This window comes from Pristis pectinata, chromosome 15, assembly GCF_009764475.1.
Source record: "Pristis pectinata isolate sPriPec2 chromosome 15, sPriPec2.1.pri, whole genome shotgun sequence".
In the NCBI taxonomy this organism is placed as follows: domain Eukaryota; kingdom Metazoa; phylum Chordata; class Chondrichthyes; order Rhinopristiformes; family Pristidae; genus Pristis; species Pristis pectinata.
This window is the reverse complement of record NC_067419.1, coordinates 23,518,867-23,542,706: the sequence shown is the minus strand read 5'-3', so window position 1 is coordinate 23,542,706 and position 23,840 is coordinate 23,518,867. Positions and strand designations below refer to the sequence as shown.

At 38.9% G+C, this 23,840-nt stretch overlaps 1 protein-coding gene across 1 annotated transcript in view; it reads right to left on the bottom strand.

Moving 5' to 3' along the window:
* Nucleotides 1-23,840, bottom strand: part of borcs5 (BLOC-1 related complex subunit 5) — a 47,678-nt gene that overhangs the window by 19,964 nt on the left and 3,874 nt on the right. The window contains exons 2-4 of the mRNA XM_052030366.1: nucleotides 22,369-22,458; nucleotides 18,531-18,677; nucleotides 86-243 (exon numbers count right to left, since the gene is read on the bottom strand). Coding sequence (XP_051886326.1) covers nucleotides 86-243; nucleotides 18,531-18,677; nucleotides 22,369-22,426 — 363 coding nt within the window. The 5' untranslated portion in view covers nucleotides 22,427-22,458. The remainder of the gene's footprint in view (nucleotides 1-85; nucleotides 244-18,530; nucleotides 18,678-22,368; nucleotides 22,459-23,840) is intronic.

Sequence of the window (23,840 nt, the reverse complement as noted above, 5' to 3'; positions counted from 1 at the left end):
CTAATTGCAGATGAATAACAATGTTACAGATGCTCACTCATCTTTCCAATTTTATCTTTGATTCTCAATCCTTGCTCCATCCTACCTCTTTGATTCGTTTAACCAGGGCATTTTGATCAAAAGCAACTGCCTCAGCACATTGATGCAGATGATCCTGGTAGCGTAAACAGAGCTTCAGTACTTGCTGCGAATCTAGCTTTTCCAATTTAATGTTGCTGGTTGTAGTCTGACCACTTAATAATCCTGTGAAGCACAAAAAAAAGGATTAAAGCCATTGCAACTGCTGAGCAAAGCACTGGATTTTCACTTAATTATTTTACAATTCATCACAAGTATTTTTGTTATGGTAAACCATTCAAATGACCATCCGTAAAACAAAAACTACAAGGTTCATAAGGACATGCATAAATTGACTATAGGAAAATTGAATTGTTTGGTACAGCTCCATCCAGTCAATAAATGCTAGTGTCAGGACAGCACTCATGCACATGGGAGACTGAAAAAGCCAGACACTACAAAATCCAACAAAGTAACAACAAAAAAGGGCAAGATCCTCTTCCATAGTTTAATTTCAAAGTCATATATGGGCCATATGTTTACCTCAGCAAATTTAAATAAAGTGAGGGAAATCTTAGGCTTAGTTCTAGTTTGTTTTATTTATTAAAAGATAATTGTTCCAGAGATTTTTGAAATATCACATTCCAATTTTTAGATCACAACTTCATTAAAATATTTTAAGAACCAGCGAATCCAATGGACAATTACATGTTTTTAAATATAGGAGTTAATTGCATGGCCAACAATCAGAACTGTACTCAAATATGACAACATATACCTCATGGCATGTGGAAATTCACACACCTCAATAACAGAACAGAACATACACATTGATATTCATGAAGGCAATCCAAAGTGTGGAGCAATTATATAATTTTCATTTGAAACTAACACGAAAAAGTTAAAAAGATACATTTCTAAACTGTTTGCACAGTGCAAGCGTACTATTTGGGACAATTCCATAGCCGTTGTCTGCAGAATGCTTTTCAATGCAACCTTTCATAATTCCCTCATAAACCACTCTCAAACATTTGCAAAGTAACAGCTGTTGATTAGTTTCTTCACACTACACAGTAGATTACAGATATGGATTCATCAGCAGTGTTATATATTTCTGAATTATTGGCTGTATATTTCACATTCTTTCAGGTATGCTGAATGAAGCCATAGTAATAATTCACAAATGCATTGTTGTTTTGTATCTCACTAGCATCAAACACATTAACTTGGGTGAGGCCATAAGATACAATAATAAAAAACATTTGAAAATTAATAGGAATAAAATATTCCAAATATGTGCCAAATAGCAGGTCTACTGCAATACTGAATATTGCTTTGAAATGTTGAAAATATAGCTCAAACAGTGCCCCAAAACCCTGCGCATTCCCAGTAAAGGCAGATGCCGTCACCACAAAATACTGAATCAAAGCAAAACAAAATAGAACTCAATTGGTATGACACTATCATTTATTTCAGTAAGCTATATAGGAACAAATACACCAAGAGCATTACCAGCAAGAGGAGAGGAAGGACCTTTCTTTCTACTTCTACCACTGCCCAGAAAGGAGAACCAAATTCTTACAGATCTTCATTCACCGGTGTTCCCACCCATTGTCACTTGTGTCAATGTATTCTTACAACATTAATGAAATTCTCAGTGTTCAAAGACATCTGGTAACTTGTTTAACAAACCAAGTACAAATTAAAAGTTTCCAGTGCTCTGCAGCTGGTCCTTTAGAGACTGGATGACACAACAGGACATTATGGTTGGTGCTCAGCATCACCTCATAAACAGTTGGCAGGACTACACGTTTTGATTGGTATTGGTTTATTATTGTTACTTGTACCGAGGTACAGTTAAAAACTTGTCCTGCATTCTGTTCGTACAGATCAATTCATTATACAGTGCATTGAGGCAGTACAAGGTAAAACAATAACAGAATGCAGAATAAAGTGTCACAGCTACCGAGGAAGCGCAGTGCAGGTAGACAATAAGGTGCAAGGACCTCACAATCTACCTTGTTATGATAAGAGTCCATCTTGTCGTATAAGGGAACTGTTCAATAGTATTTTAACAGTGGGATAAAAGCTGTCCTTGACCCTGGTGGTATGTGCCCTCAGGCTCCTGTATCTTCTGCCAAATGGGAGAGGGGAGAAGAGAGAATATCCCGGGTGGGAGGGGTCTTTGATTATGCTGGCTGCTTCACTGAGGTAGCGAGAAGTATAGACAGAGTCCATGGAGGGGAGGCTGATTTCCATGATTTGCTGGGCTGTGTCCACAACTCTCTGCAGTTTCTTGCGGTCTCAGGCAGAGCAGTTGCCATACCAAGCCGTGATGCATCTGAATAGGATGCTTTCTATGATGCGTCAGTAAAAGTTGATGAGAGTCAAAGGGGACATGCCAAATTTCTTTAGCCTCCTGAGGAAGTAGAGGCGCTGGTGAGCTTTCTTGGCCGTGGCGTCTACGTGGTTGGACCAGGACAGGCTATTGATGATGTTCACTCCAGGGAACTTGAAGCTCTCAACCCTCTTGACCTCAGCACCATTGACGTAGACAGGTGCATATACACCACCCCCCTTTCTAAAGCCAATGACCAGCTCTTTGTTTTGCTAACATTGAGAGAAAGGTTGTTGTCATGACATCATGTCATTAAGCTCTCTACCTCCTTCCTGTACTTCAACTCACTGTTATTTAAGATACAGCCCACTATGGTGGTATCACCTACAGATTTGTAGATGGAGTTAGAGCAGAATCTGGCCATGCAGTCATGAGTGTATAGGGAGTAGAGTAGGGGGACTGAGGACGCAGCCTTGTGGGACACCAGTGTTGAGAATAATCGTGCTGGAGGTGTTGCTGCCTATCCTCACTGATTGTGGTCTGTTGGTCAGAAAGTCAAGGATCCAGTTGCAGAGGGAGGTGTTGAGTCCCAGGTCTCGGAGTTTGGTGATGAGTTTGCTTGGAATTATAGTATTGAAGGTGGAGCTGTAGTCAACAAACAATAGTCTAATGTAAGTGCCTTTACTGTCCAGATGCTCCAGCGATGAGTGCAGGGCCAGGGAGATGGCGTCCACTGTAGACCTGTTTTGGCGGTTGGCAAATTGCAGTGGGTCGAGGTTTTCCAGGAGGCTGGAGTTAATGCATGCCATGACCAGCCTCTCAAAGCACTTCGTGATGGTGGATGTCAGAGCCATCAGTCAGTAGTCATTAAGGCATGTTACCTTGTTTTTCTTAGGTACTGGGATGATAGTGGTCTTCTTAAAACAGGTGGGAACCTCAGATTGAAGCAGGGAGAGGTTAAATACGTCTGCAAATACCCTCACCAGCTGATTAGCACAATATCTGAGGACACTACCAGGGACACCATCCGGGCCAAATACTTTCTGTACATGTACATTGAGGTTATTTTAATCAAACATTGCAAATGAGAATTCAGCTTGAGGTGAGCTGTCCTTCTCTCTATGGGTTTATAGTCAAGTCCAGACCAATGATTATTGAAAAGAATGTGATTGACCATCTCTCTAACTTTCAGGTCTCATAAGCTGATTGATACTTTCACAGGTGAGGAAATGCCATTTATGGTTTGGAAGTACAGACTGATACATTACAATTTTCTGCATCAATTTCAAATGAACAATCATAGAAAATTTACAACACTGGAGGCCATTTAGCCCATCACAGTCATGCTGATCAAAAGCAAACTCCCAATCTAATCCCACTACCACCATCCTTTCAGGCAACGAGTTCCAAATCCCCATCATTTATTCCTTCTATTACCAATTCGTTCAAATTAATCTCCTGGTTTTTGACTCCTCAGGGATGGAATAAGAGAACCCTATCCTTGTTCTGGGTGGGAGAAAATGTTTAGAGTACAAGTGCAGAAAATGAAACAGACAACGTTATAGAGGGGAGGGAAAAAGCTAGGCAACGGAAAAGCATGAGTGTGTAAAGTGTCATCATCAGAAAGGAGGTGGCAGAGGTGAAGAAACTGGGAGAATGGAATAGAATCCCTACAGAAAGCAGGGTGGAGAAAGTGTAGTCAAGATAGATGTGAGACTGTGGGCTTGCAAAGAATATTGATCACAAAGCTATACCTGGAATGAAGCAATTGCATTTTATAAATACATTTGAAGCAAATTTACAAGAAGGTTTATTTCTAAACGTGCACATATCCAACTGTATGTTGCAAATTGCATTGCAAAGCTAAAAGAGTGTAGACTGGAGGCCTATGGTTCAGTTAAAGTGATGCAGGGCCAATTCAGTTTATTTATTTTTTTAAAACATAGCAAGTCTTATCATGTATGTCCCAGATTCAGCAATCTAGTTTTTGAAAAATATTAAGACAATGCAATTGTCTTATTTTATGGAAACCTAACCATTTCAGGATGCTGCAGAATTCCCTGACCCACCAAGTGACAAAAAGTACGAGGTCAAATTACTTGTTTGCAGCCTTCAGGTACATGCTTGTATTTAAGCTTCTGCAAGTTAGAGGGATTGAGAAACCACCCATTGGCACTGTTTCGATATAAAGTACATTTGGTGTTGGGAATGCTGCAGCTGAATTTTAAGTAATCTAATACAGGTACATAGCTGGAGTATTGAGAATTCCTTTCCCTGACTGAGAGGGCTGAGTGTATATTTATTTTCCTGCTTGCCTGTCCAGACTGGACCTTGATGTTTAAAAGGACATGGATATTGATTGCTCACTAAGTCAGGCTTCCATGGAATTAAATTGATTGGGTTGTTTGCCCAGAGAATACATGCAAATTATTTCTGAGGAAGCAGACTAAATTGTTTAACCTGGTGAGAGTTATTGACCAGTAAGCAAGATTCATCAGTTGTTACACTTTTTGCCTTTGAAACGTGAGAATTGCTGTAATCAAACATCCAACCAGCATGCCTTGAATCTTTTGAATTTGTTTTGACATTCTTGTGCCCAGATGCTGCTGAGGCAAGGGTTAAAAACAACCTAATTTTTGCTAGTGCTTTAGTTTACATGATTCGATCTTTAGTTTCACTCCAACTGAAGTGCACATGAACTGGAATTTCCTGGTCATAGCACCATATATCACACAAACATGCCCTTTGACCCACCACATCCATGCCAACGGTTTCTCTGACAGCGCATTCCAGCTATCAACCACTCACTGTGTAAAAAAAACTTACCCTTCAGATCCCCTTTAAAACTCCTTCCTCTCACCTCAAACCTATGCCCCCTTGTTTTTGATAACCCTGCCACAGGGGAAAAAAAGATTTTCACAATCTACTCTATTCTGCCTCTTGTGCACTTCTCTCAGGTCATCCTTCAGCCTCCTTCCCTCCAGGGAAACATGCCCAGCCTATCCAATCTCTCTCCATAAATAAAGTCCTCCAACCCAAGCAACATTCTGGTGAACCTCTTTTGCACCCTCTCCAATGCAATCACATCTTTCCTATAGTGTGGCAATCAGAACTGCACACAATACTCCAAGTATGGCCTAACCAGTACTTAAAGCACATGAAGAACTGATATTTTGACTTATTATACTAAAAACAGAAAATGATGGAAATTTTCAGCAGATCAAGTAGAATCTGTGCAGCTAGAAACAGTTAACAACTCAGGGTGATGATCTGTCAAAATTGGGACAAGTTTGAAATGGAACATGCTTTAAGTCGCAGAGAAGGGGGAGGGGTAGAAACAAAAGGAGATTGAATGATGCAGAAGGTGGCAATGCCGGATTAAGGGAAGTGGAAAAGGCTTGTGAATTGTAGATGCCGTCTGGAAGAGACGTAAATGGAAGGAGATAAATGACAACACAGGAGAGACAGAAAAAAACATGTCTGAAATGTGAGCTACAGAGAGCGCTGCATTTGCTGGAAACCTGAAATAAAAGAGAATGCTGGAAATACCAGCAGGTGTCAGACAGCACCCATGGATAGAGAAAACTGAGTTGTTGTCATAGGTGGTGATCTTGCAGTGGAACTATTTAAGTTTGTTCTTGTCCTACAGAAATCATTGCTTCCTACCTTGACTCTATTCTTTCTCCCCAGCCCAGTCTCTTTCAGTTACATCTGTGTCACCACTGATAGCCTCACCCTTTGCTGTTAATTTCCACCCTGCTCTCATTTTCACGTGGCCTATCTCCAAATTTTCTTTACCCCTTTCTGACTTCTCTACTTCTACCTCAGGGAATGGGTTAGTGACAAATAACCACTACAAGTCCAAATATTCCCATTCTATCTTCTCTAAGTCACCTCACATCCTGCCTTCTGTAACTACATTCCATTTTCCCAGTCTCTCTGGTTCCATCCACATCAGTACTACTGAGAGGGCTTCCATTTTCCTCAACCATGGTTGTCCCTCCAACATAATTGACAAACCTCTCAACTGCATCTAGTTCTAACCCCCTCTCCTGCCACCCAGAGCAGTGACAGGGTTTCACCCCACCAGCCTCCACATTCAATGGATTATCTTCAGTAATCTCCACACCTTAAATGAGATGCCACCCCCATACATTCGTTTAGGTTTAATACTGCCACGTGTACCGAGGTACAGTAAAAAGCTTTTGTTTGCGTGCCAACCAGGCAGATCACGACACACATAAGCATATCCAAATATGCTGAACATTTGATGTTAGCAACATCCTCAAGGTCTGATTTGGGGATAAATTGACATTGCACAGCTTAATGTTACAATCTGCCTACTCTGCATATTTCAGACAGGCATTCCTGTTGAATCTGCTACCATACTTATCAATTAAGTTGCTAAGAATAGTCACGCTAAAGATGTGCACAGCAGATTGTAGATAATATTCCAGTGAAACTTCCTTCCCTAGTACCTAAACAGCACATGCAATACAGCAGAATTTTGCAGACCTTGTGTATTGCAACTAGATTTAGATACAACTACAAAGGCAAAAGACAACCATTTTTTTTAAATCACAGAATTTAAACAAAAATCAATTATTGCAAGTCTTCTGAAGCCAACTAACAATGAGAAAGTGAATATGCCATTTTAATTTTGATTAAAGGGTGAGGATAAACAAGATTAACTTTCAATGAAAGAAACTCAAAGCTACAAATCTTAAAACAAATGATTACATTGTGCTGTTTATGTATATTTAGACAGATGCCCAAGCGCAACATTCTGTTTTCTTAATTTTAATGCATTATGCATGCCTTGTGGGACCCTAACCTTTCACATGATTTGTTCATTAATATAATGAACACAAACACCAGTATTTTTCATTCTTGTTAATAAAGAATGTTTGTATGTACAGACTTATTGGAATAAGAAATCTTTCATTCAGTCAAGTCTGATTTCAATTCATTAGTATTTGCTAATGATTTCCACAGACAAACAAAAGGCCATTTTCACATTTTAACATTACAAGCTTATCCAAATCATTTTCATTCCATTCTTTCTAGTCAGCAGCAGGGTCACATTGCATTGTACTGCAAACAGGAACTGAACATTTATGGGCTAAACTCATTATTGAATTACACTTTATACCTCACATTAAAGATCTCTTCAGATTAGCACTAGAAATATGTGATCAATTTACTTCCATCCTTGCCTCTACCTGTCTACTCACTCGTAATCACATGTATCCTAAGAATATTGGATTTAAGAATCAAACCAGCCAGATATTGATACACTATAAATGCGGTGTAATTAAAAAAAGGGGCAGTTAGTTCAATTGCCCTGACCCATCATAAAAAGTAAAATACCTGTGTGTTTGTTGTACTACATTTATACTTTCTTTTATTAAACCCAAACCCAGATCAACATTAATTACCCACTGTTACCAAGAATTACTTTCAACTAATGCCAGTGAAAAAAAGGCACTGATTATTTACACATTATTGGAAAGGACACTGAGAACCAGAAGAGGTGACATGAGAGAAAGCAAGGGCTATCAAAATCTGTTCAAATACTTTACCACTGTCTTAGGAAGAGAGGCTGCCCATAAACATTGTAGGTACCTTTAAAATAACCAATAATGCCTATTTAAATGTAATTAAAGAAACTAAATGTGCTGAACTTTTCATTTATATTAATAGCAGAAATAGAGGATGTTAAATAAAATATTGCAAAGACATTAATATTGAATCTGGGATGCTATCAAAACTGGCAAATGAAGAAAATAGTGAAACTAAAGAGTGACAAGCTCCCAGAACTGACAAGGCTAGGACTGAAGAGTCTGGTCTAAAAATGAGAACCTAATCTTTTAGGAAGAGGAGCAAGGAAGTTGACAGAAGAAAAGGTAAAACATAGGAGAATAAGGTGAAACTGACAATGCATCTCCAAGCAAACAAAATTGCTACAGGAATCAAAGTGCTGGGAGCAACAGTGCTGACACACCCCACTTCCTGTAAACCAGGAGCAGTTCAAAATCACTTCAATGTCCTTCTTTGATCACTACCTCCTGCTGGCTGACCGTTTCCAGTGACTACACTAGTTACAGGAAGACCAGAGGGCTGACATAAGGTCATGAAACTGACCATGAAACTGTTGAATCCAGTAAACATTGAGGAATTCATGAAAGATAATGTAGTGAGGGATATGAGAGAACTGTGAAATCCCTCTGATTCCCCAATGCACTGGTGGTGAACACCAAGAGATTCTTCATGAGAAATGAATTCAGTTTTTCTCTCTCCACAGATCCTGCTTGATCTGCTAGGTATTTTCAGCATTTTTTTTTATTTTAGATTTCCAGCAAATGTAATATTCTGTATCTCGAAGTTCCAGCACTGTTTTATTTCTCTCCCTCTCTTGGTCCTCATTCATCTCCCTCAATTAACATTTCCTTCAGACACATCACTTGTACTTCACAAATCTTCACCACCCTCTCTCAGCCGCTACCACCATTTGCATCGTTCATTCTCCCGTAGCCTTCATGCCATCAGGGACATCTGCTTTATTCCCTCCATCTCTACAACTTTAAACCTATTTGTTTTCCAACATTTCCTATCTCTGATGAAAGATCATCAACCTGAAACTATTTCTTTTATGGAGAATTACAAACTAAGTTGAACCACGGAGGATCTGCATTTTTTTAAAATATATTGCCATTTGTGGAGTTAATAATACGGCTCCCAATGTCTGCTGAGAATTTGTGTTGAATATCAAGTGTTCAAAATAAGATTTTATTTTCAATTTTGTGTTTGAAATTTGGCTTTAATATTTTCCCCACTGGACGGAATAGATTGGAGGAAAAGTCTAAAGTGGGTAGATAAACTGGTACAATTGTGATATTGAATTAAAACATCAGTATTGAAGTTTTTTTTTATCTGCAGAGTATTAACAAATGGTATTTAGAAAGTGTCTTTCACCCAGGTTCAATCCTAACCTCCAGTGATCTGTGTTAAGTCTGCATGTTCTCCCTGTGATACACTCAGTGCACTCAATGAATGCACTTAGTCTTTTTCCCAGGGTTGAGGAATAAAGAACAAGAGGTCATAGGTTTAAGATGAGGGGGGAAAGGTTTAATAGGAATTTGAGGGGCAACTTTTTTGTTACACGAAGGGTGGCATGTATGTGGAATGAGCTGCCAGAGGAAGTAGTTGAGGCAGGCCAATAATAACTTAAAAGACAGTTGTTATTTACATTAATTATAATTTCTATTAATAACATGGATAGGAAAAGTTTAGAAGGTTATGGGCCAAATGCTGGCAAATGGGACTAGCTTGGATGGCACATCTTGGTTGGCATGGACCAGTTGGGCCAATGGGCCTGTTTCCTTGCTGTATGACTCTAGATAATGTGGGTTTCTTCTAGGTGCTCCAATTTCCTTTCACATTTCAAACACGTGCAGGTTGGTAGGTTAATTAGCTAAAGTAGATTGTCCCTAGTGTAGGTGGGTGACAGGTGAATGGGGCTGGGAAAGCTGGGGGGAGGGGGGGGGGGGAGGTGGTGGGAGGAAGAGTTGAAGGGGACATGTGAGGAAAATTGGGATTAGTGTATATGGATGCTTAATTGTCAGCACAGTGGGCAGAAGGGTTCACTTCTGTGCTGTGTGACTCTATAAATCTCAAGTACTTTACAGTCATTTTGAAGTGCAGACACCACTGAATATGGTCTTATGGAACAACTGAAAACAATCAACAACATTCTTCCACTACACATCTGCCCTCTACTGGAATAATAAAAATATATCTTACTCAAAACTTGGGCAGGGAGTTCAGAAGAGAACATGTAAATCATTCACACCTGCAATTATGGTGATTACACCTTGTAAAATTGAGGATATTTCTTAACGTGGTACAAAATGATCAGAAAATACAGTTAATTTCTTTTAGCTAAATTTATCACTATAGATTTTGTCTAACCACAGCTTTTTGAAAGTACTGTAAAGAATTTTTAATGTTGCTTTATTTTTCAGCAAAATCAGTGTTTGAAGGCCTTGTCCAGAGAGGCCCCATTTCCATTCAGGAAGTCTGGAGATCTCCATGAAACATTTCTTCAAACAGCAATGGTCTGCACACTTTACTTCAGACTAACCAACAATCTTTCAGTGCAGTTATATTACTAATTTCTCAAATCCATACAAAGGACAATTCCAGAAGGGAGCTGTGCAAACCTCTCCAATATCATACACTCAACATCACAGGCAATACAATTCTATTGCATTGAGCATCTCACCAAATTGTCAAAAAAGTGTTGGGCTTTCTGAAAGGTTTAAAAATTTACACAAAATGTATAAAAGAATTCTAAGTCAGCACTCCCGCTACACAGTGGAAACTTTGTAGAATCAATGTGCTAAATCAATATGTTACCGTTTCCACCCTCCAGCCCATTGTTTTAAAGAATCAATTGCAGAGAGCAATTATTAGATCATAAGGGCCTTATCTCAAGTCATTTCAGCTGGCACAGTGGTGTAGCTAGTAGGAATGCAGCCTCACAGCTTCTAGGACCTGGGTTAAATCCTCTCACGCTGTCCATTTGGAGTTTGCCTGTTCTCCCCGAGAGTGCGTGGGTTTCCCCCAAGTTCTCTGGTTTCCTCCCACATCCCAAAGACTTGTGGGTTGCTAGGTTAATTGGCCATTATAAATAGGATAGGTAGGCAGTAGAATCTGGGGGTAGTTGTTGGGAATAAGTTAAAGGAATAATTAGTGGGTTGGCATGTGACTGCAATGTGAGGCAGCATCGACTTGACCGACCAAATGGCCTCCTTCTGTGTCAAATGGAAATATGAAAAAAAAAAGAAATCCTTTAATTTGGCTGGAATGCAAACACTAAAGTTGGTTCCATTAACAGCAATCAATCCAATAGTTACTTATCAACTAACTTCTTCCCTTATGTCTTAAATTAGAGACTTGCAACAGAGGCCAATTTCCCGGCAACAGGCAGATTTAACACTAAATACAGATGAAGCTAAAATGTGATCAACATGCCCATTAGTTTGAAGCTGCTCAGTGAAAAAAAATGAAGAATCATTCTGTTAATTTCACCACACTTCATATTCAAAACACCTTTCATAATAAAATATATCATTAAGGCTCTATTTCATTTTTCTGACAAGGATTTGCTCCATAGAAAATCAACCAGCTGTCTCTGCACCTCATCAAGTGTCTAAGCCATCACATGTTTGTTCTTCATTACTAGAGATACAGCAAATTAATGGTTTAACCTTTGACTTTCTATCAGTTTAGGAGATAACCAGTAGAGGTGCCCATTAATGAAGCTATGGTACCTGAGCAGGGGTCCCTATAAATAACCTTCCTACTGGTTCTACGATGAATGAGACCATCCTGACTGATTTGACTGAAATTTGTTGAGATGCCATCAGTCCTATGCCAGGCTGGATACTTAAGTTATCCCCTTAAGTATCAGGGAGTGACACTAAACTTGTAAGGTGCACTGGGTTAAATCTGAGGCAGAAGCAGTGAGCTCATTCGAGAGAAACAAATGCAAGGGAGAAGGTAATAAAAGTAATGTACACTTTTTTTTTGAATTGAGCTTTCTTTAATATTTTCATTGTTTATATATTGTGATATTTTAAAAATTCAAAAAATATTTAAATCACAAGTTTTAATTGTTGCCACGAGTCCTTCAGAAACATTCAATCTCTTTAATAACTTTGACAGCTGGCAAGCCTGTAGGCTGGTTTAGCCAGCTGTCAAAACCTTATTTTCCCCAGCCATCGTGGGCAGGATTTGTTCCAGTGCCGCCTGATAGGGTATTATGTCCTACAAGGTCCTGCTGATGTGCAGTGCCTTGCCGAGTTGGCTTTGGTCACTGTCTACATTAGATGACCAAGAAAAAGTGCATCTGTAGCTGGCTTGGGTGTCAGTATTCAGTGTGGGTTGCTTATCACCGTGGGTAGTTCTGGCCCAATGAAAACAGACAGTTCCAAAGACGGAAGCCATATCAGGAGAATTATTGACCTGGTTAGGAAGTTGGTGCATGGCAGGCAACAGAAAATAGGGGTAATAATCAGGTACTCAAATTGGCAGAAAGTGATTAGGGAAATCCCACCGAGGATATGAACTGGGCTACAATTATTCACTGTACTAATAAATGACAAAGGTCATTGGAAATAAAGCTACTTATCCAAGAAAGTTAATGGCAAAAAGAGCATGTGTACATCCTGAATGGTGTTGTGTTGATCTGGTTAGTGAATGAGGGGAAAGCTTTGCTGGATTGATTAGTGAATGAACTGGGGAGAGGAGGGGGCGCAGTGCTGATCTTGTTAGTGAATGAGTGAGAGGAAGGCTGTGTCTGTCTGGTTGTGAATCGGTGAAGGGGGAGGGGGTGGAGATTGTGCCTGTCTAGTCAGTCACCTGCCACCGACCTGAAGCTATCCCATCAGCTGGCGCATAGCTGAAGAAACACTGCTTAACAGTCATGGGGTTTTTCCTCAGGATGAGTGGGATGGAGTGTCAGGACCACTTGGGTGGCAGTGGGGCAGAGATGGAGGAGAGCAAGTAGGTGAGGAGGAGAGCAGGGGTCAGAGGAAAGAGGGAAGGACCTGTGCTCAGTGTCAGAAAAGAAAGACAGGGTCAAGTGCAGGGTAGGGGAGAGATGGAAGGTTTGAGTGAGGATGGGAAAAAGTTAGGGAGGCTGGAAGGTGGAACGGAAAGAGGAGAGATTTAGTGAAAGGGGAGGATTGAGTTGTGTGGGTGAGAGAAAATGAAGAGGGTAAGAGCAAGTATTATGTAATGTTCATGCAGCCGACTCCAATATTCAGCATCCAGACCAATACTTATCCTTAAATCAATGACAGTAATGAACAGATTGGGCTGGATCTGATCCCATCAGGACCGTAGCATTTAGCTGTTCAAATTACAGTATGTTCCGGGCTTTAGCACATTTGTTGTCAAATGCACAAATCTGGGATTTATTTACAGATTTAGAAGGCAGATCAAATTTGTCCGTTCACTCTGCCTCCAGATTCTCCAGAATCCAAGATGCCAGTGCTACACCATACTAATGGCAAACTGTACATGAAATGGACCACTGGATAGAAATGATCCATACAATTTACCAAGAAAATACATTACTGATACATTAATTCTACACCATGAAGCAAAAGTTTATTTTATTGATATTAAAGTTCAGAACACACATAAATACAAAAAGCAAAGGGATAAAGAGACGCATGCAGGTAACTACTAGCTACAAACAAAGACACAATTTTAGGACCACAAAGCCACGTAGCATCCTTCTAAGTGAGGCAACACGACAATAAATAAAAAAAATGCATCAATTGCTATTCATTCAGTCAATTGCCATACATTCAGTCATTTAATTTTCTATGGCCACAATCAGTTATATTTACACTATAAATTTAGGAACCCCAATTCAAAAAGGGAACTGTTTATGCATCTTCCAGCTCCTTAACTTAAATAAAGCAGAAAATTCCACGCTCCAACCAACTCTATTTTTTGCTCTACTGCACCTGGTCTAAATGTTGCTGTTTTAATCAAGTCCTGTAACATAAACTAAAGTCAAAATAGACGTTTGAAGTCAGCGATGAATTCCATATGCAAACTCACCCATTTACTTCCTACCCTTCACATCTGCTACTTTTCACAACTGCAACAGGACTTGACACCCATGTGCAATACCCGTACAGACCAAAATAAAAACCTACCATATATTAAGAAAAATCTCATGGCCCTACACACCATCCCACTTGACTTCCTGTTCTTGTCAACTTTTGTATCAATTTTCTATATTAATATTTCTTATGACATTTGCAATGGAAGTTGCCAAAGTAAACCCATTAGTCAGATTATGCAATCTCTCATACAGTTTGCTAGTATTCTCACTGCTCTCCCCACTTATCCCTTAGAAGCTGAAATTTATAATATCTAAAATAAAGGTTGGAAAGAAGCAGTTACATATCTCCCAATATCACAATTAAATACATCAATTGAATTGTTTGTCCATGTTAATCCTTTCATCAGTTTTTACTCAAAACATCTTTCCCAAAATCCTGGACTTGAAGTTAATACTTTGTAGTTGTGAGCTGAACCTGTACGGCTTTGAAAACGACAAATATTGTTCTTAGTTAACCTTACCCATTCTCAGCTATTTTGAAGAATAATTTTCATTTAACTTACAGCATTTTCCATACAAAATGTTTAAAATTTTTTTGACTGAGATACCATTCATACTAAGGCTTTTTTAAAAAAAAGTAATGTGTGTATGAAGAAGCACGATAAATGTTCTTATCATCTGTTAGAACTACTGATTTGAAAGGGAATGAAGAGGCATCCAGGGGCATATCTATACATTATGAGACTATTTTCTTAAAAAGACTTGAAACTAGCTAACAAGATTATTTCTGTTTAACTGAACAGATAAACAATATTAACTGCTAATGGCTTATACTTCTAGACAGAAATTCTAATATCTATAAACAGCATGAGGGGCAGAGGCAGAGAAGAAAAAAGGAAGAGAGAGAAAATACTATCTTGATTTTTTATCTAAAGAACTAGTGTAATCTAGAAAGCAAAGGGGCTGAGAGAGTTGAAAGAAAGAGGGCTTTCATCCCACTGGTATGGACTGGTTTCAGTCTTAAATCCCAGAAATGAAAGTGCAATGCAAAGAACTCCTGCACCATTCAGTCCCTCACACATCCATTCCTAACAATATCCAGTTCCACACGAAACCTGTATTAGAGTTAGCAGGTGCCAACATCCCATTCAAAAGTATTGCAGAGTTCACTCAAAACCCACTGGCTATGGGGATAAGTGAACAAATGAGGCCTCACACACAGTTCTTGGTGTGTCTCACCATCAATCCAGCTGGTTAAATATCAGTGATCCTTTACAACACTCACTTCAGCATCCTCACTGTAACATTCCATCTGTAAAGGCTTATTTCGCTGGCTGGGTGCCAACAATCACATTTTAACAAGGTTCTACTGTGCAATTTTAGCACCTTCAACTTCTAAAATATGACCTAGTGAGATCTCCAATGATTTGTGTTGGTTTCAATGTTTATAATAAATATATATTTTTTTAAAAATCATTGGGAAATCAACTTAGCCACATTATATTTTATAACTGACAAAAAGCTCAAGAGCTCCTTCTACAGATTGCAATATTGTACAACTGTTTACTGCAGTGCCTAACTAAGATATTGCTAAAATGCATACAGTCCACCTGTGACTTAATTGTGCAGAACTGATTCCAACATATTGTAGTAACAAGGGTGACATTTAACCAAAGAAAGGAAATATGATCATTTTTAGTAGGTTGCTTTGGTTTTGTTTCATGTCTTACATTTATCCCAGGGATGGTGCTGCTTCAATCAATGATCTGGCAAACTGGAAACAAGTTCAAATTCCATCATATCTATTTGGGAACTTAAAATTAATTAATTGAGTAATGCAGATATTCTTAAAATCAGTAATGGTGAAAATAAAACTGCTGGATTGCCAAAAAAAACATCAGGTTTACTAATGTTCTTTATAGAAGCCAGTCTTCAACTAATTTGATTAATTCCACCTGTCAAAAAAAATGACCGACAGCACAGGATACAAAAGGTTAAGGGACCAAAAAACATCCCAGCTGCATTGCTGAAGTTCTGTGTTCCAAAACCAGCTACTCCTCTACCTGCCTAACCGTAGCTACAGAATGGGTATCTACACAACAAAACGGCTAAAAAAGCAGGACAAATCCAATCCATTCAATTATTACCCATTAGTCCACTCCAAACTACTATGTTATTGACAATGCCATCAAGCAGCTTATACTCACCAATAACCTAACCCTATTGCTCAGCTTAGGCTTTGCCAAGACCACTGAGTCCCAGATATCAATAGAGCCTTTGCCCAAACATGGACAAAAGAGCTGAATTCCACTGATGAGGTGAGAATGACTGTCTGTGATATCAAGGCAGTATTTGACTGAATGTGGCATCAAAGAGCCACATAAAGGCAATGGGAATCAAGAGGAAAACTTTCCACCAGCTAGTGTCATACAGAAGATGATTATGGTTGTTGGGATGTTAATCGTCTAAGCTCCATGACAACATTGCGCAATTTCCTCAGACAGCATGCTTGGTTCAACCACCTTTGGCTTCAGAAGTGCAGACGTTTGCTGATCATTGCACAATGTTCAATTCCATTCACAACTACTCAGAAAATGAAGTAGACCATGGCTGCCTGTATTCATACTTCGGCCAATAAGGAGGAAGTCATATTCATGCCACATAAGGGATGAATAATGACTACTTCTCCAATAGGAGACAACCTAACTACCTACCCTTGATCTTTAATTACACTGCCCTTAAAGAGTCCCTCACCTTAAACATCCTGGGAATCAGCAAAAAAATAGCCAAAGTACTGTGGCTGCACAAGCAGGCTAAAGGCAGGGTATCCTGCAACAAGTGATTCAACTCCTGATTTCACAACCTACAAGGTACATATCAGGAGTGTGATGGAATACTCTCCACTCGCTTGGATGAATGCAGCTCCAACACCATCTAGCATAATCCAGTTGCTTGACTAGTATCCCATCCACCACATGAATCATCTCTCTCTCCATTACTGATGCACAGTGCATCATCCACAAAATGCTCTGCAGTTATTCACTAAGGTTATTTTGATAGCATCTCCTAGATCCCATTTTCTTTCACTACAGATGCTCCAGTTTTCCCAGTGCTGAATTTTTCCAGTACCTTCTGTTTTTATTCCATATCCCTTGACCATATTGCCAAGAATGACATGGACAACAAATACATGGATGTGAATTTTAATCCTCACAATCAAAACCCAGCTGCAAGATCAAAGAGTGTGTCTTGTGAAAACTACTAGTCCCTCCCTTTGAAATATGCAGAGATATTTTACCTAACTGTGAAAATAACAGAGGACAGAGAAGGAAAATGCCAAATAAGCCATTCAGCCATTTTACCTAACTGTGAAAATAACAGAGGACAGAGAAGGAAAATGCCAAATAAGCCATTTCACTATCACTAGATTCTCCTATGAACTTAGTTCCAAATTCTTTTTAGTGGAAATGTGCACTTCTGCCACACTATTTGCACCTGCATCATTTGATTCACTGTGAGAAACTTCAGCAGACATCTCATAAAAGTAAAAGTGACAAAAGGAATTGAAGTGTACAAGGAATAGAAGCAGTTGGCCCTTGATACATGCTCTTCCATTCAGTAAGATCATGGCTGATCTTTTACCTCAGTATCATGTTAATCCCAGATCCCTTGATTATTTTACTAACCAAAAAGCTATTAACCTCTGCCTTCAATACATTCAGTGACTCTACCTCCACAGCCTCTTGGGTTGAGAATTCCAAAAATTCACTAACCCCTGGGTGAAGAAATTTCTCACCTTTGTCCTAAATGGCTGATCCTTACTTTGAGATTATGACCCAGGTTCTCAAAACTAGAAGGGAAACATTAACTCCATATCAACCTTTTCAATCCCTTTAAATTATTTTTAAATTTCAATGTGATCACCTATCATTCTTCTAAAATCAAGACAGCATTGATCCAATCTGCTTGGTCTCTCGTCATACGGCAACTCCCTCATTCCAGGAGTCAATCTGAAAACCTTCGCTGCATTCTCTCAATTACAAGCATATTTCCTTTAGGTAGGGGAAACAGATCTGTTTTCATCAGGGACCCAAGAATTGGAGCAAGGTGCTTCTACTCTTTATCGCAAGAAGATAGGAATTCAAAGCCATTGTCCCATTTGCCTTCCTAATTCCTTGCAGCACCAACATTTAAATTTTAATATTCACATGCAGAGTCCCTCTGAACATCTCCACTTTTCGATCTCTCACTATTTAAAAATAAAAATCTGCCTTTTAAAAAAAACCAAGTGGACTGCAGAGCCGATATAAAGTGTTAAAAACTAGACAACAATTAACTTAGGGAAATAAAGGATATAGAAAAGGAGAAACAAATAACTAGATTAAATGAGTATTCAGTACCTTTAAGGTCTGGACAGAAATTAATTGACATTCAATTTGAATTACATAATACCTTAAGTACTGAACAAATAAAATATGCAAGCATTACCTTTGAGCAGAGGTTGGAAGGTAGGAATTTCATGCAATTTAATAACATCTGGATCATTCCATGTGGTTCTAGCTGGTGGATGTGTTCCTGTAGCAACAACTACGATGTCATCCATTTTAGCTCTTTGTTTCGCTGGGGAATTTGTTGCTAAATAAGAAGAAACAAACAAATTGATCTTAACATGGTTAATGATCTGTTGAAAAAAAGCCACACGCTATTACGAGTAACTAATAAGAGAATATACCTGAAAATAACCAAATGTGTGTCACTTTCAGCATGCCATTCACTATTATATGTTCTCAGACTCACAACAGCTGTAATGTCTATAGCCAGCTCATACAAGGGAAATACCACAGTACAAGAACCACTCTTCCAGCTACTGGAGAGACTGTTCCTTCATGAATGGATGCTCCAATGATGGGAGGTGGTGGGAGAGTGCTTTCAGAAGATCAGAGGGATCTGCACCAGCTGCTGGAAAGCAGTACCACAGAAGGGAGGTTCATTGTACAGATGGGGCACAAAGTCTCCATGGCAAAACCAGGCACTTCTGGCAAAACATTGCCAGAGAATTCTCTGTAAGTAGAAACCACTTGAGTGCATTCTTTGAATGTCTGCACTTTAAGAAATAGTCTTCTCTCCTACAGTATGAAGTTTGGATGACTTAACATACTGTATACGGCAGTCAGAAGCAAACTGTGCGATATGGCACAGAACAAATGCTTAAATTATCCTGAACCTGGGAAGCTGAGGGTGACTGTGATCTTAATCTCCAGCAGCAAAGCAGTTCTGGCTTGTGTGCAAGGATGAGCTTGAACTTATTGGAAGTCACAGATCTCATGACGACAAAGAATGCCATTTGAGTGCTGGCCCTTTAACACCATGGTTTCAGTGTAAACAGGCTTACCAACACCTTCTGCGAGTAAGAATTATTGTGTTCAGTCCACCAAGGTTGAAAATCCTAGTTTCCTATAAAACCTCCCCCCCACCAAAAGATGTCAATAGGAAATGAAAATTTCCTTCTGGTAAATTGTAGCATTCTTCCTCATCTCCCCCAGTTTAGTACTATCTGCCTACAGGCAACCCCTGCATTACAGGGTCAGGGTGGGTCGGAGGATAGCATTCCTAGAAAACAATCTGCATTGCAATTTCCCATAATCTGAATGTGCTGGGGCAAACAAAAACCTCATCAAAAAGTCACGAGTCAAATTACTGATGGACACTGAGACACCCTGAAGTGGGGACAATGTTGCAAGAGTTACCACCACTTTCAACTATAGAGCACTGTTTTAGGAGTCATGCAAAGAAATTTCTAGGCCAAAAACTTTTCATGATATCATGCACATATTCATTCAATCATGCATTTTAACAATATAAGAGGGGAAAATGATGGAAAACTAAAGAAAATTTGATATTACACAAGAAAAACCACAATAAGCCAGAAACCGGCCAATTAGACCAAACAGTCCATATAGTTTATTCTCCAATCAAGCCTCTTCCATATTTCCTAATCTAAATCTCTTACTGTAACCCTGTTTCATTTTCCACATACGTTTGACCACACTCTCTTTAAATGTGTCTACACTATTCATTCGAATCACTCCACATTCTCTCCACTCTTTGGATAAAGGTTTCTTCTCTATGCCTAATGGGTTACTTGGTGACTATCTTGATGCCCTCTCGTTCTGCTCGTCCTCACAAGTGAAGCATTAAGTCTATATACTCTCTAGCAAAACCTTTAATTTTAAAAGCCTTTATGTAATCATTCCTCATTTTTTCCACTCAAAAGAAAAGTGATCATGTGTGAACATCCTTTCCAGATAAATATTGTATTTCTGGTGTCAGTCTTTTAAATCTGCTCTGCATCTTTTTTATAATATGGCAATCAGAACTGTAGGAAGCACACTAAGCAAGGTCTAATTAAGGTTCCACAAGTTTAACACAACTTGGCTCACTTTTCAACACTATTCCTCTTTGAATAAATCCCAGTGCTTGGTTTGCTTCCCTAACAGCCTTACCAGCCTGTGGTGCAACTGCCCCACTTTTACTTGAGTATATCTTTGTTTCCTGACATCACCTTGACTTGCAACTTCAAAGTAATAAATAATCTCTCTATTCCTCCTCCCAGAATGTACAAGCTTACGTTTATCAGTGTTGAACTGCACTCTCCAATTATTTGCTTTAAGTCCTTCTGGTAAATTGTAGCATTCTTCCTCATCTCCCCCAGTTTAGTACTATCTGCATACAGGCAACCCCTGCATTACAGGGTCAGGGTGGGGGGGAAGGAGGAGTCGGAGGATAGCATTCCTAGACAACAATCCCAACAATCTGCATTGCAATTTTCCATAATCTGAAGCCGTGTCATCTGTGCATGTACCAGGAAATGCGAATTGGAAAAAAAGTGTAAACTTATTTACTTTTTTTTCCTTCCCCCCCACTCCCCCCCCCCACATAAATTCCAAGAGAACAAATTTTATTTCACATCTCAAAATTTTAGGCAATGATTTGTGCATTTTATAAGGATGAATTTCCATAACCCAAATGACCATAAAGCAGGGGCTGCCTGTATTTAGAAATTATATTTATTGATTTCAGAGTCTTTGTCATTAATGTACATTGTGAACAGCAGGAGCCCCAGCACCAATCCTTATGGAACTATGGATCCCATTTTCTTCCAGTGCGAACAGCAACCCCTTACTCCCACTCCCTGCTGTCTGTCTTGAAGCCTGCTAGCAATCCTTTCCACAACATCCCTGTATGTGCATTTTCTGACCTATTATTATCATGATTATAGAGTAACTCATAGAAGGACTTCAGAAAATCTCCACTACCATAGCCTATTCTGTTACCACTTCAAAAAATTCAATAAATTTGGTCAGTTAAAGCATTTCCTTTAGAAATCCCTGCTGACTATTCATTATTACACAGTGTTTCAGCACCAAATGTTCTTCTATTTTTTTCCTTTTAGAAAGGAATCCATTATTTTTCCTACTTCCATTGATTTGACTGGTTTACGGGTCCCAGGGCATGTTCTCTACTTCTTGTTAAATACACATATTATGATTGCTATCCGCCAGCCCAGTACAGCAGTATGGACACTCAATGACTGCAGTATTACCAATAGACAGTGTGGTGATTATGAATGCAAACATGTGAATTAGGAGCAGGAGTTGGCCACTGCCCCATTATGCAACAAGATCAGATTTGATTATAACCTCAACTGCACATTCCTGTCTAACCACAGTAACTTCACCTGCTTTCTTGACCAGCATCTCTCTACCTATGCTGTAAAATATTTAAAGATTTTGTTTCCAACACCTTTTGGGAAACAAAATTCCAAAGACTAATGATCCTCAGGACAATGTTACCTCTTAAATGGGTGGACTCCTATTTTTCAACAGTAACCCCTAGTTCTAGAATATTCCCATAAGATGAAACATCCTCTGCACATCCACTCTGTCAAAACTCCTCAAGATATTTTTCAATCAAGTGCCCCTCATTCCTTTAAACTCCAGCAGATAGGGGTCTTGCCTATCTAACTTTTCCTCATAAGGCAACCCATGCATTCCAGGTATCAGTCTTGTTAACCTTCTCTGAACTGCTACCAACACATTTATATTCTTCCTTAAGTCAGGAGACTAATACTGTACACAGTGCTCCAGACATGGTCTCACCAATGCACTACGTAACTGGAGAAGAACCTCACTATTTTTGTATTCCATTGCCCTAGCAATAAATGATAACATTCTGCGAGCTTTCCTAATTACTTGCTGTACCTGCACACTTGCCTTTTGTGAATTCACTTGTGTCGAACTGAAACTAATGTTTAACAGTTACCTACCTGAGGCATGACATTCTGGTTGTTTATGATCGTGATACGTGCTCTGTTCAGCTCCCATGGTATTAAGATCTGATCCCGGAGAACTCAACACTGCACAAGGCAAACAGTTTGCTTTAGAATTTTTCCCATCATTGCTGTACCAGTACAAAGATGGTTATGATGCACTGGAAGTAGAAACACAACCTATTGCTTTACTTCTGCACCTCTAATGCATCATTCCAAAAAGCAACTAAACGTAACTAATCAAGCATGCTTAATCTTGTGTATAAACCATTTCATTCTAACGACATTCAAATTTAAGTGATGGTTTTGAATGATCACACTCCCATTTCAATTTTTCAAACATGAGCTGGCATAAAATTAATGCACATTCTATAACTTCATAGATCACAAAAGTTGTTTTTAGTTGTAATATTCACAATGTCTGACCCATCTCCAAATCCTATCATAGTCTTAAAAATGGAACTGGAAGTGTAAAACAAAACCTTTTGAAACAGAGTTGAGCTCAAGTTAAAATACAATGGAGGAGCTTAAAATACATTGGAAACAATGTGGTGAATTAGATGTATGTGATTTGCAGAGATCATCCTGATGATAAAACTTAATAGTCATCCACGACAACATCACTGAGCATTCTCAGTGAAGTTTTTTTTTGCAAAAATACTTAAAGTCTAGATGGTCTTAGGCAGTAGTAAGGATGAGAGCAGCTCATTTTACATTCTGCTTGATTTTCTATTCCACTGATGTTACTATCCACTTCCATGTAATATTTTTTAGCAAATATTTTTTCCATTGTTGCTTTAAACTACTCTGAAGCTGAAAATTAAAAAAAAAACTACAAATGATGGAGAAATGCAGAAGTTAGCTTCAACAAGATTCCATCACCAGACACACATTCCCCTCCCTTTCAGCGTTTTGAAGGGATTGCTCCCTCCACAAATCTTGGTCTGTTCATCCATCCCCACCTGCAAATAGATAAATGTATTGGAAAATTTAAAAAGTTGTTAAAGGGTTGATGCTGCTAAAAGTTAATTTCTAGACAAGGTGAATATTGACAGTATTACCAAAGAGTCAGCTAATGAACCAACTTTTTTTCAAAAGTCATGGAAATAAGGATGGTACCAAAGGATTTAACAGTGGCAGCTAACATACTGGTGTTCAAAAGTGAGAAAGGAATATGCCTGACAACTAAGAAATGTTAGGTTAAAATCAGTAGCAAAAAGAAAGACAAAGAATGACAAAGAAAAAGTGTTCATCAACATGGATTTCTGAAGGATGGTTCTCCTTTGACCAACCTGACAGTATTTTTAAGAGATAATGAAAAATATTTAAGGAGATAGACAGATTAGGTTATGTAGATGTTCAGAAAGCATTTGATGTTATTGCATATACCAAATTTGCTGAGAAAGATTATTTGCATGGCTAGTGATAAAAAGGTAGAAAGAAAATGACAATAAACTCAAGCTCACTGA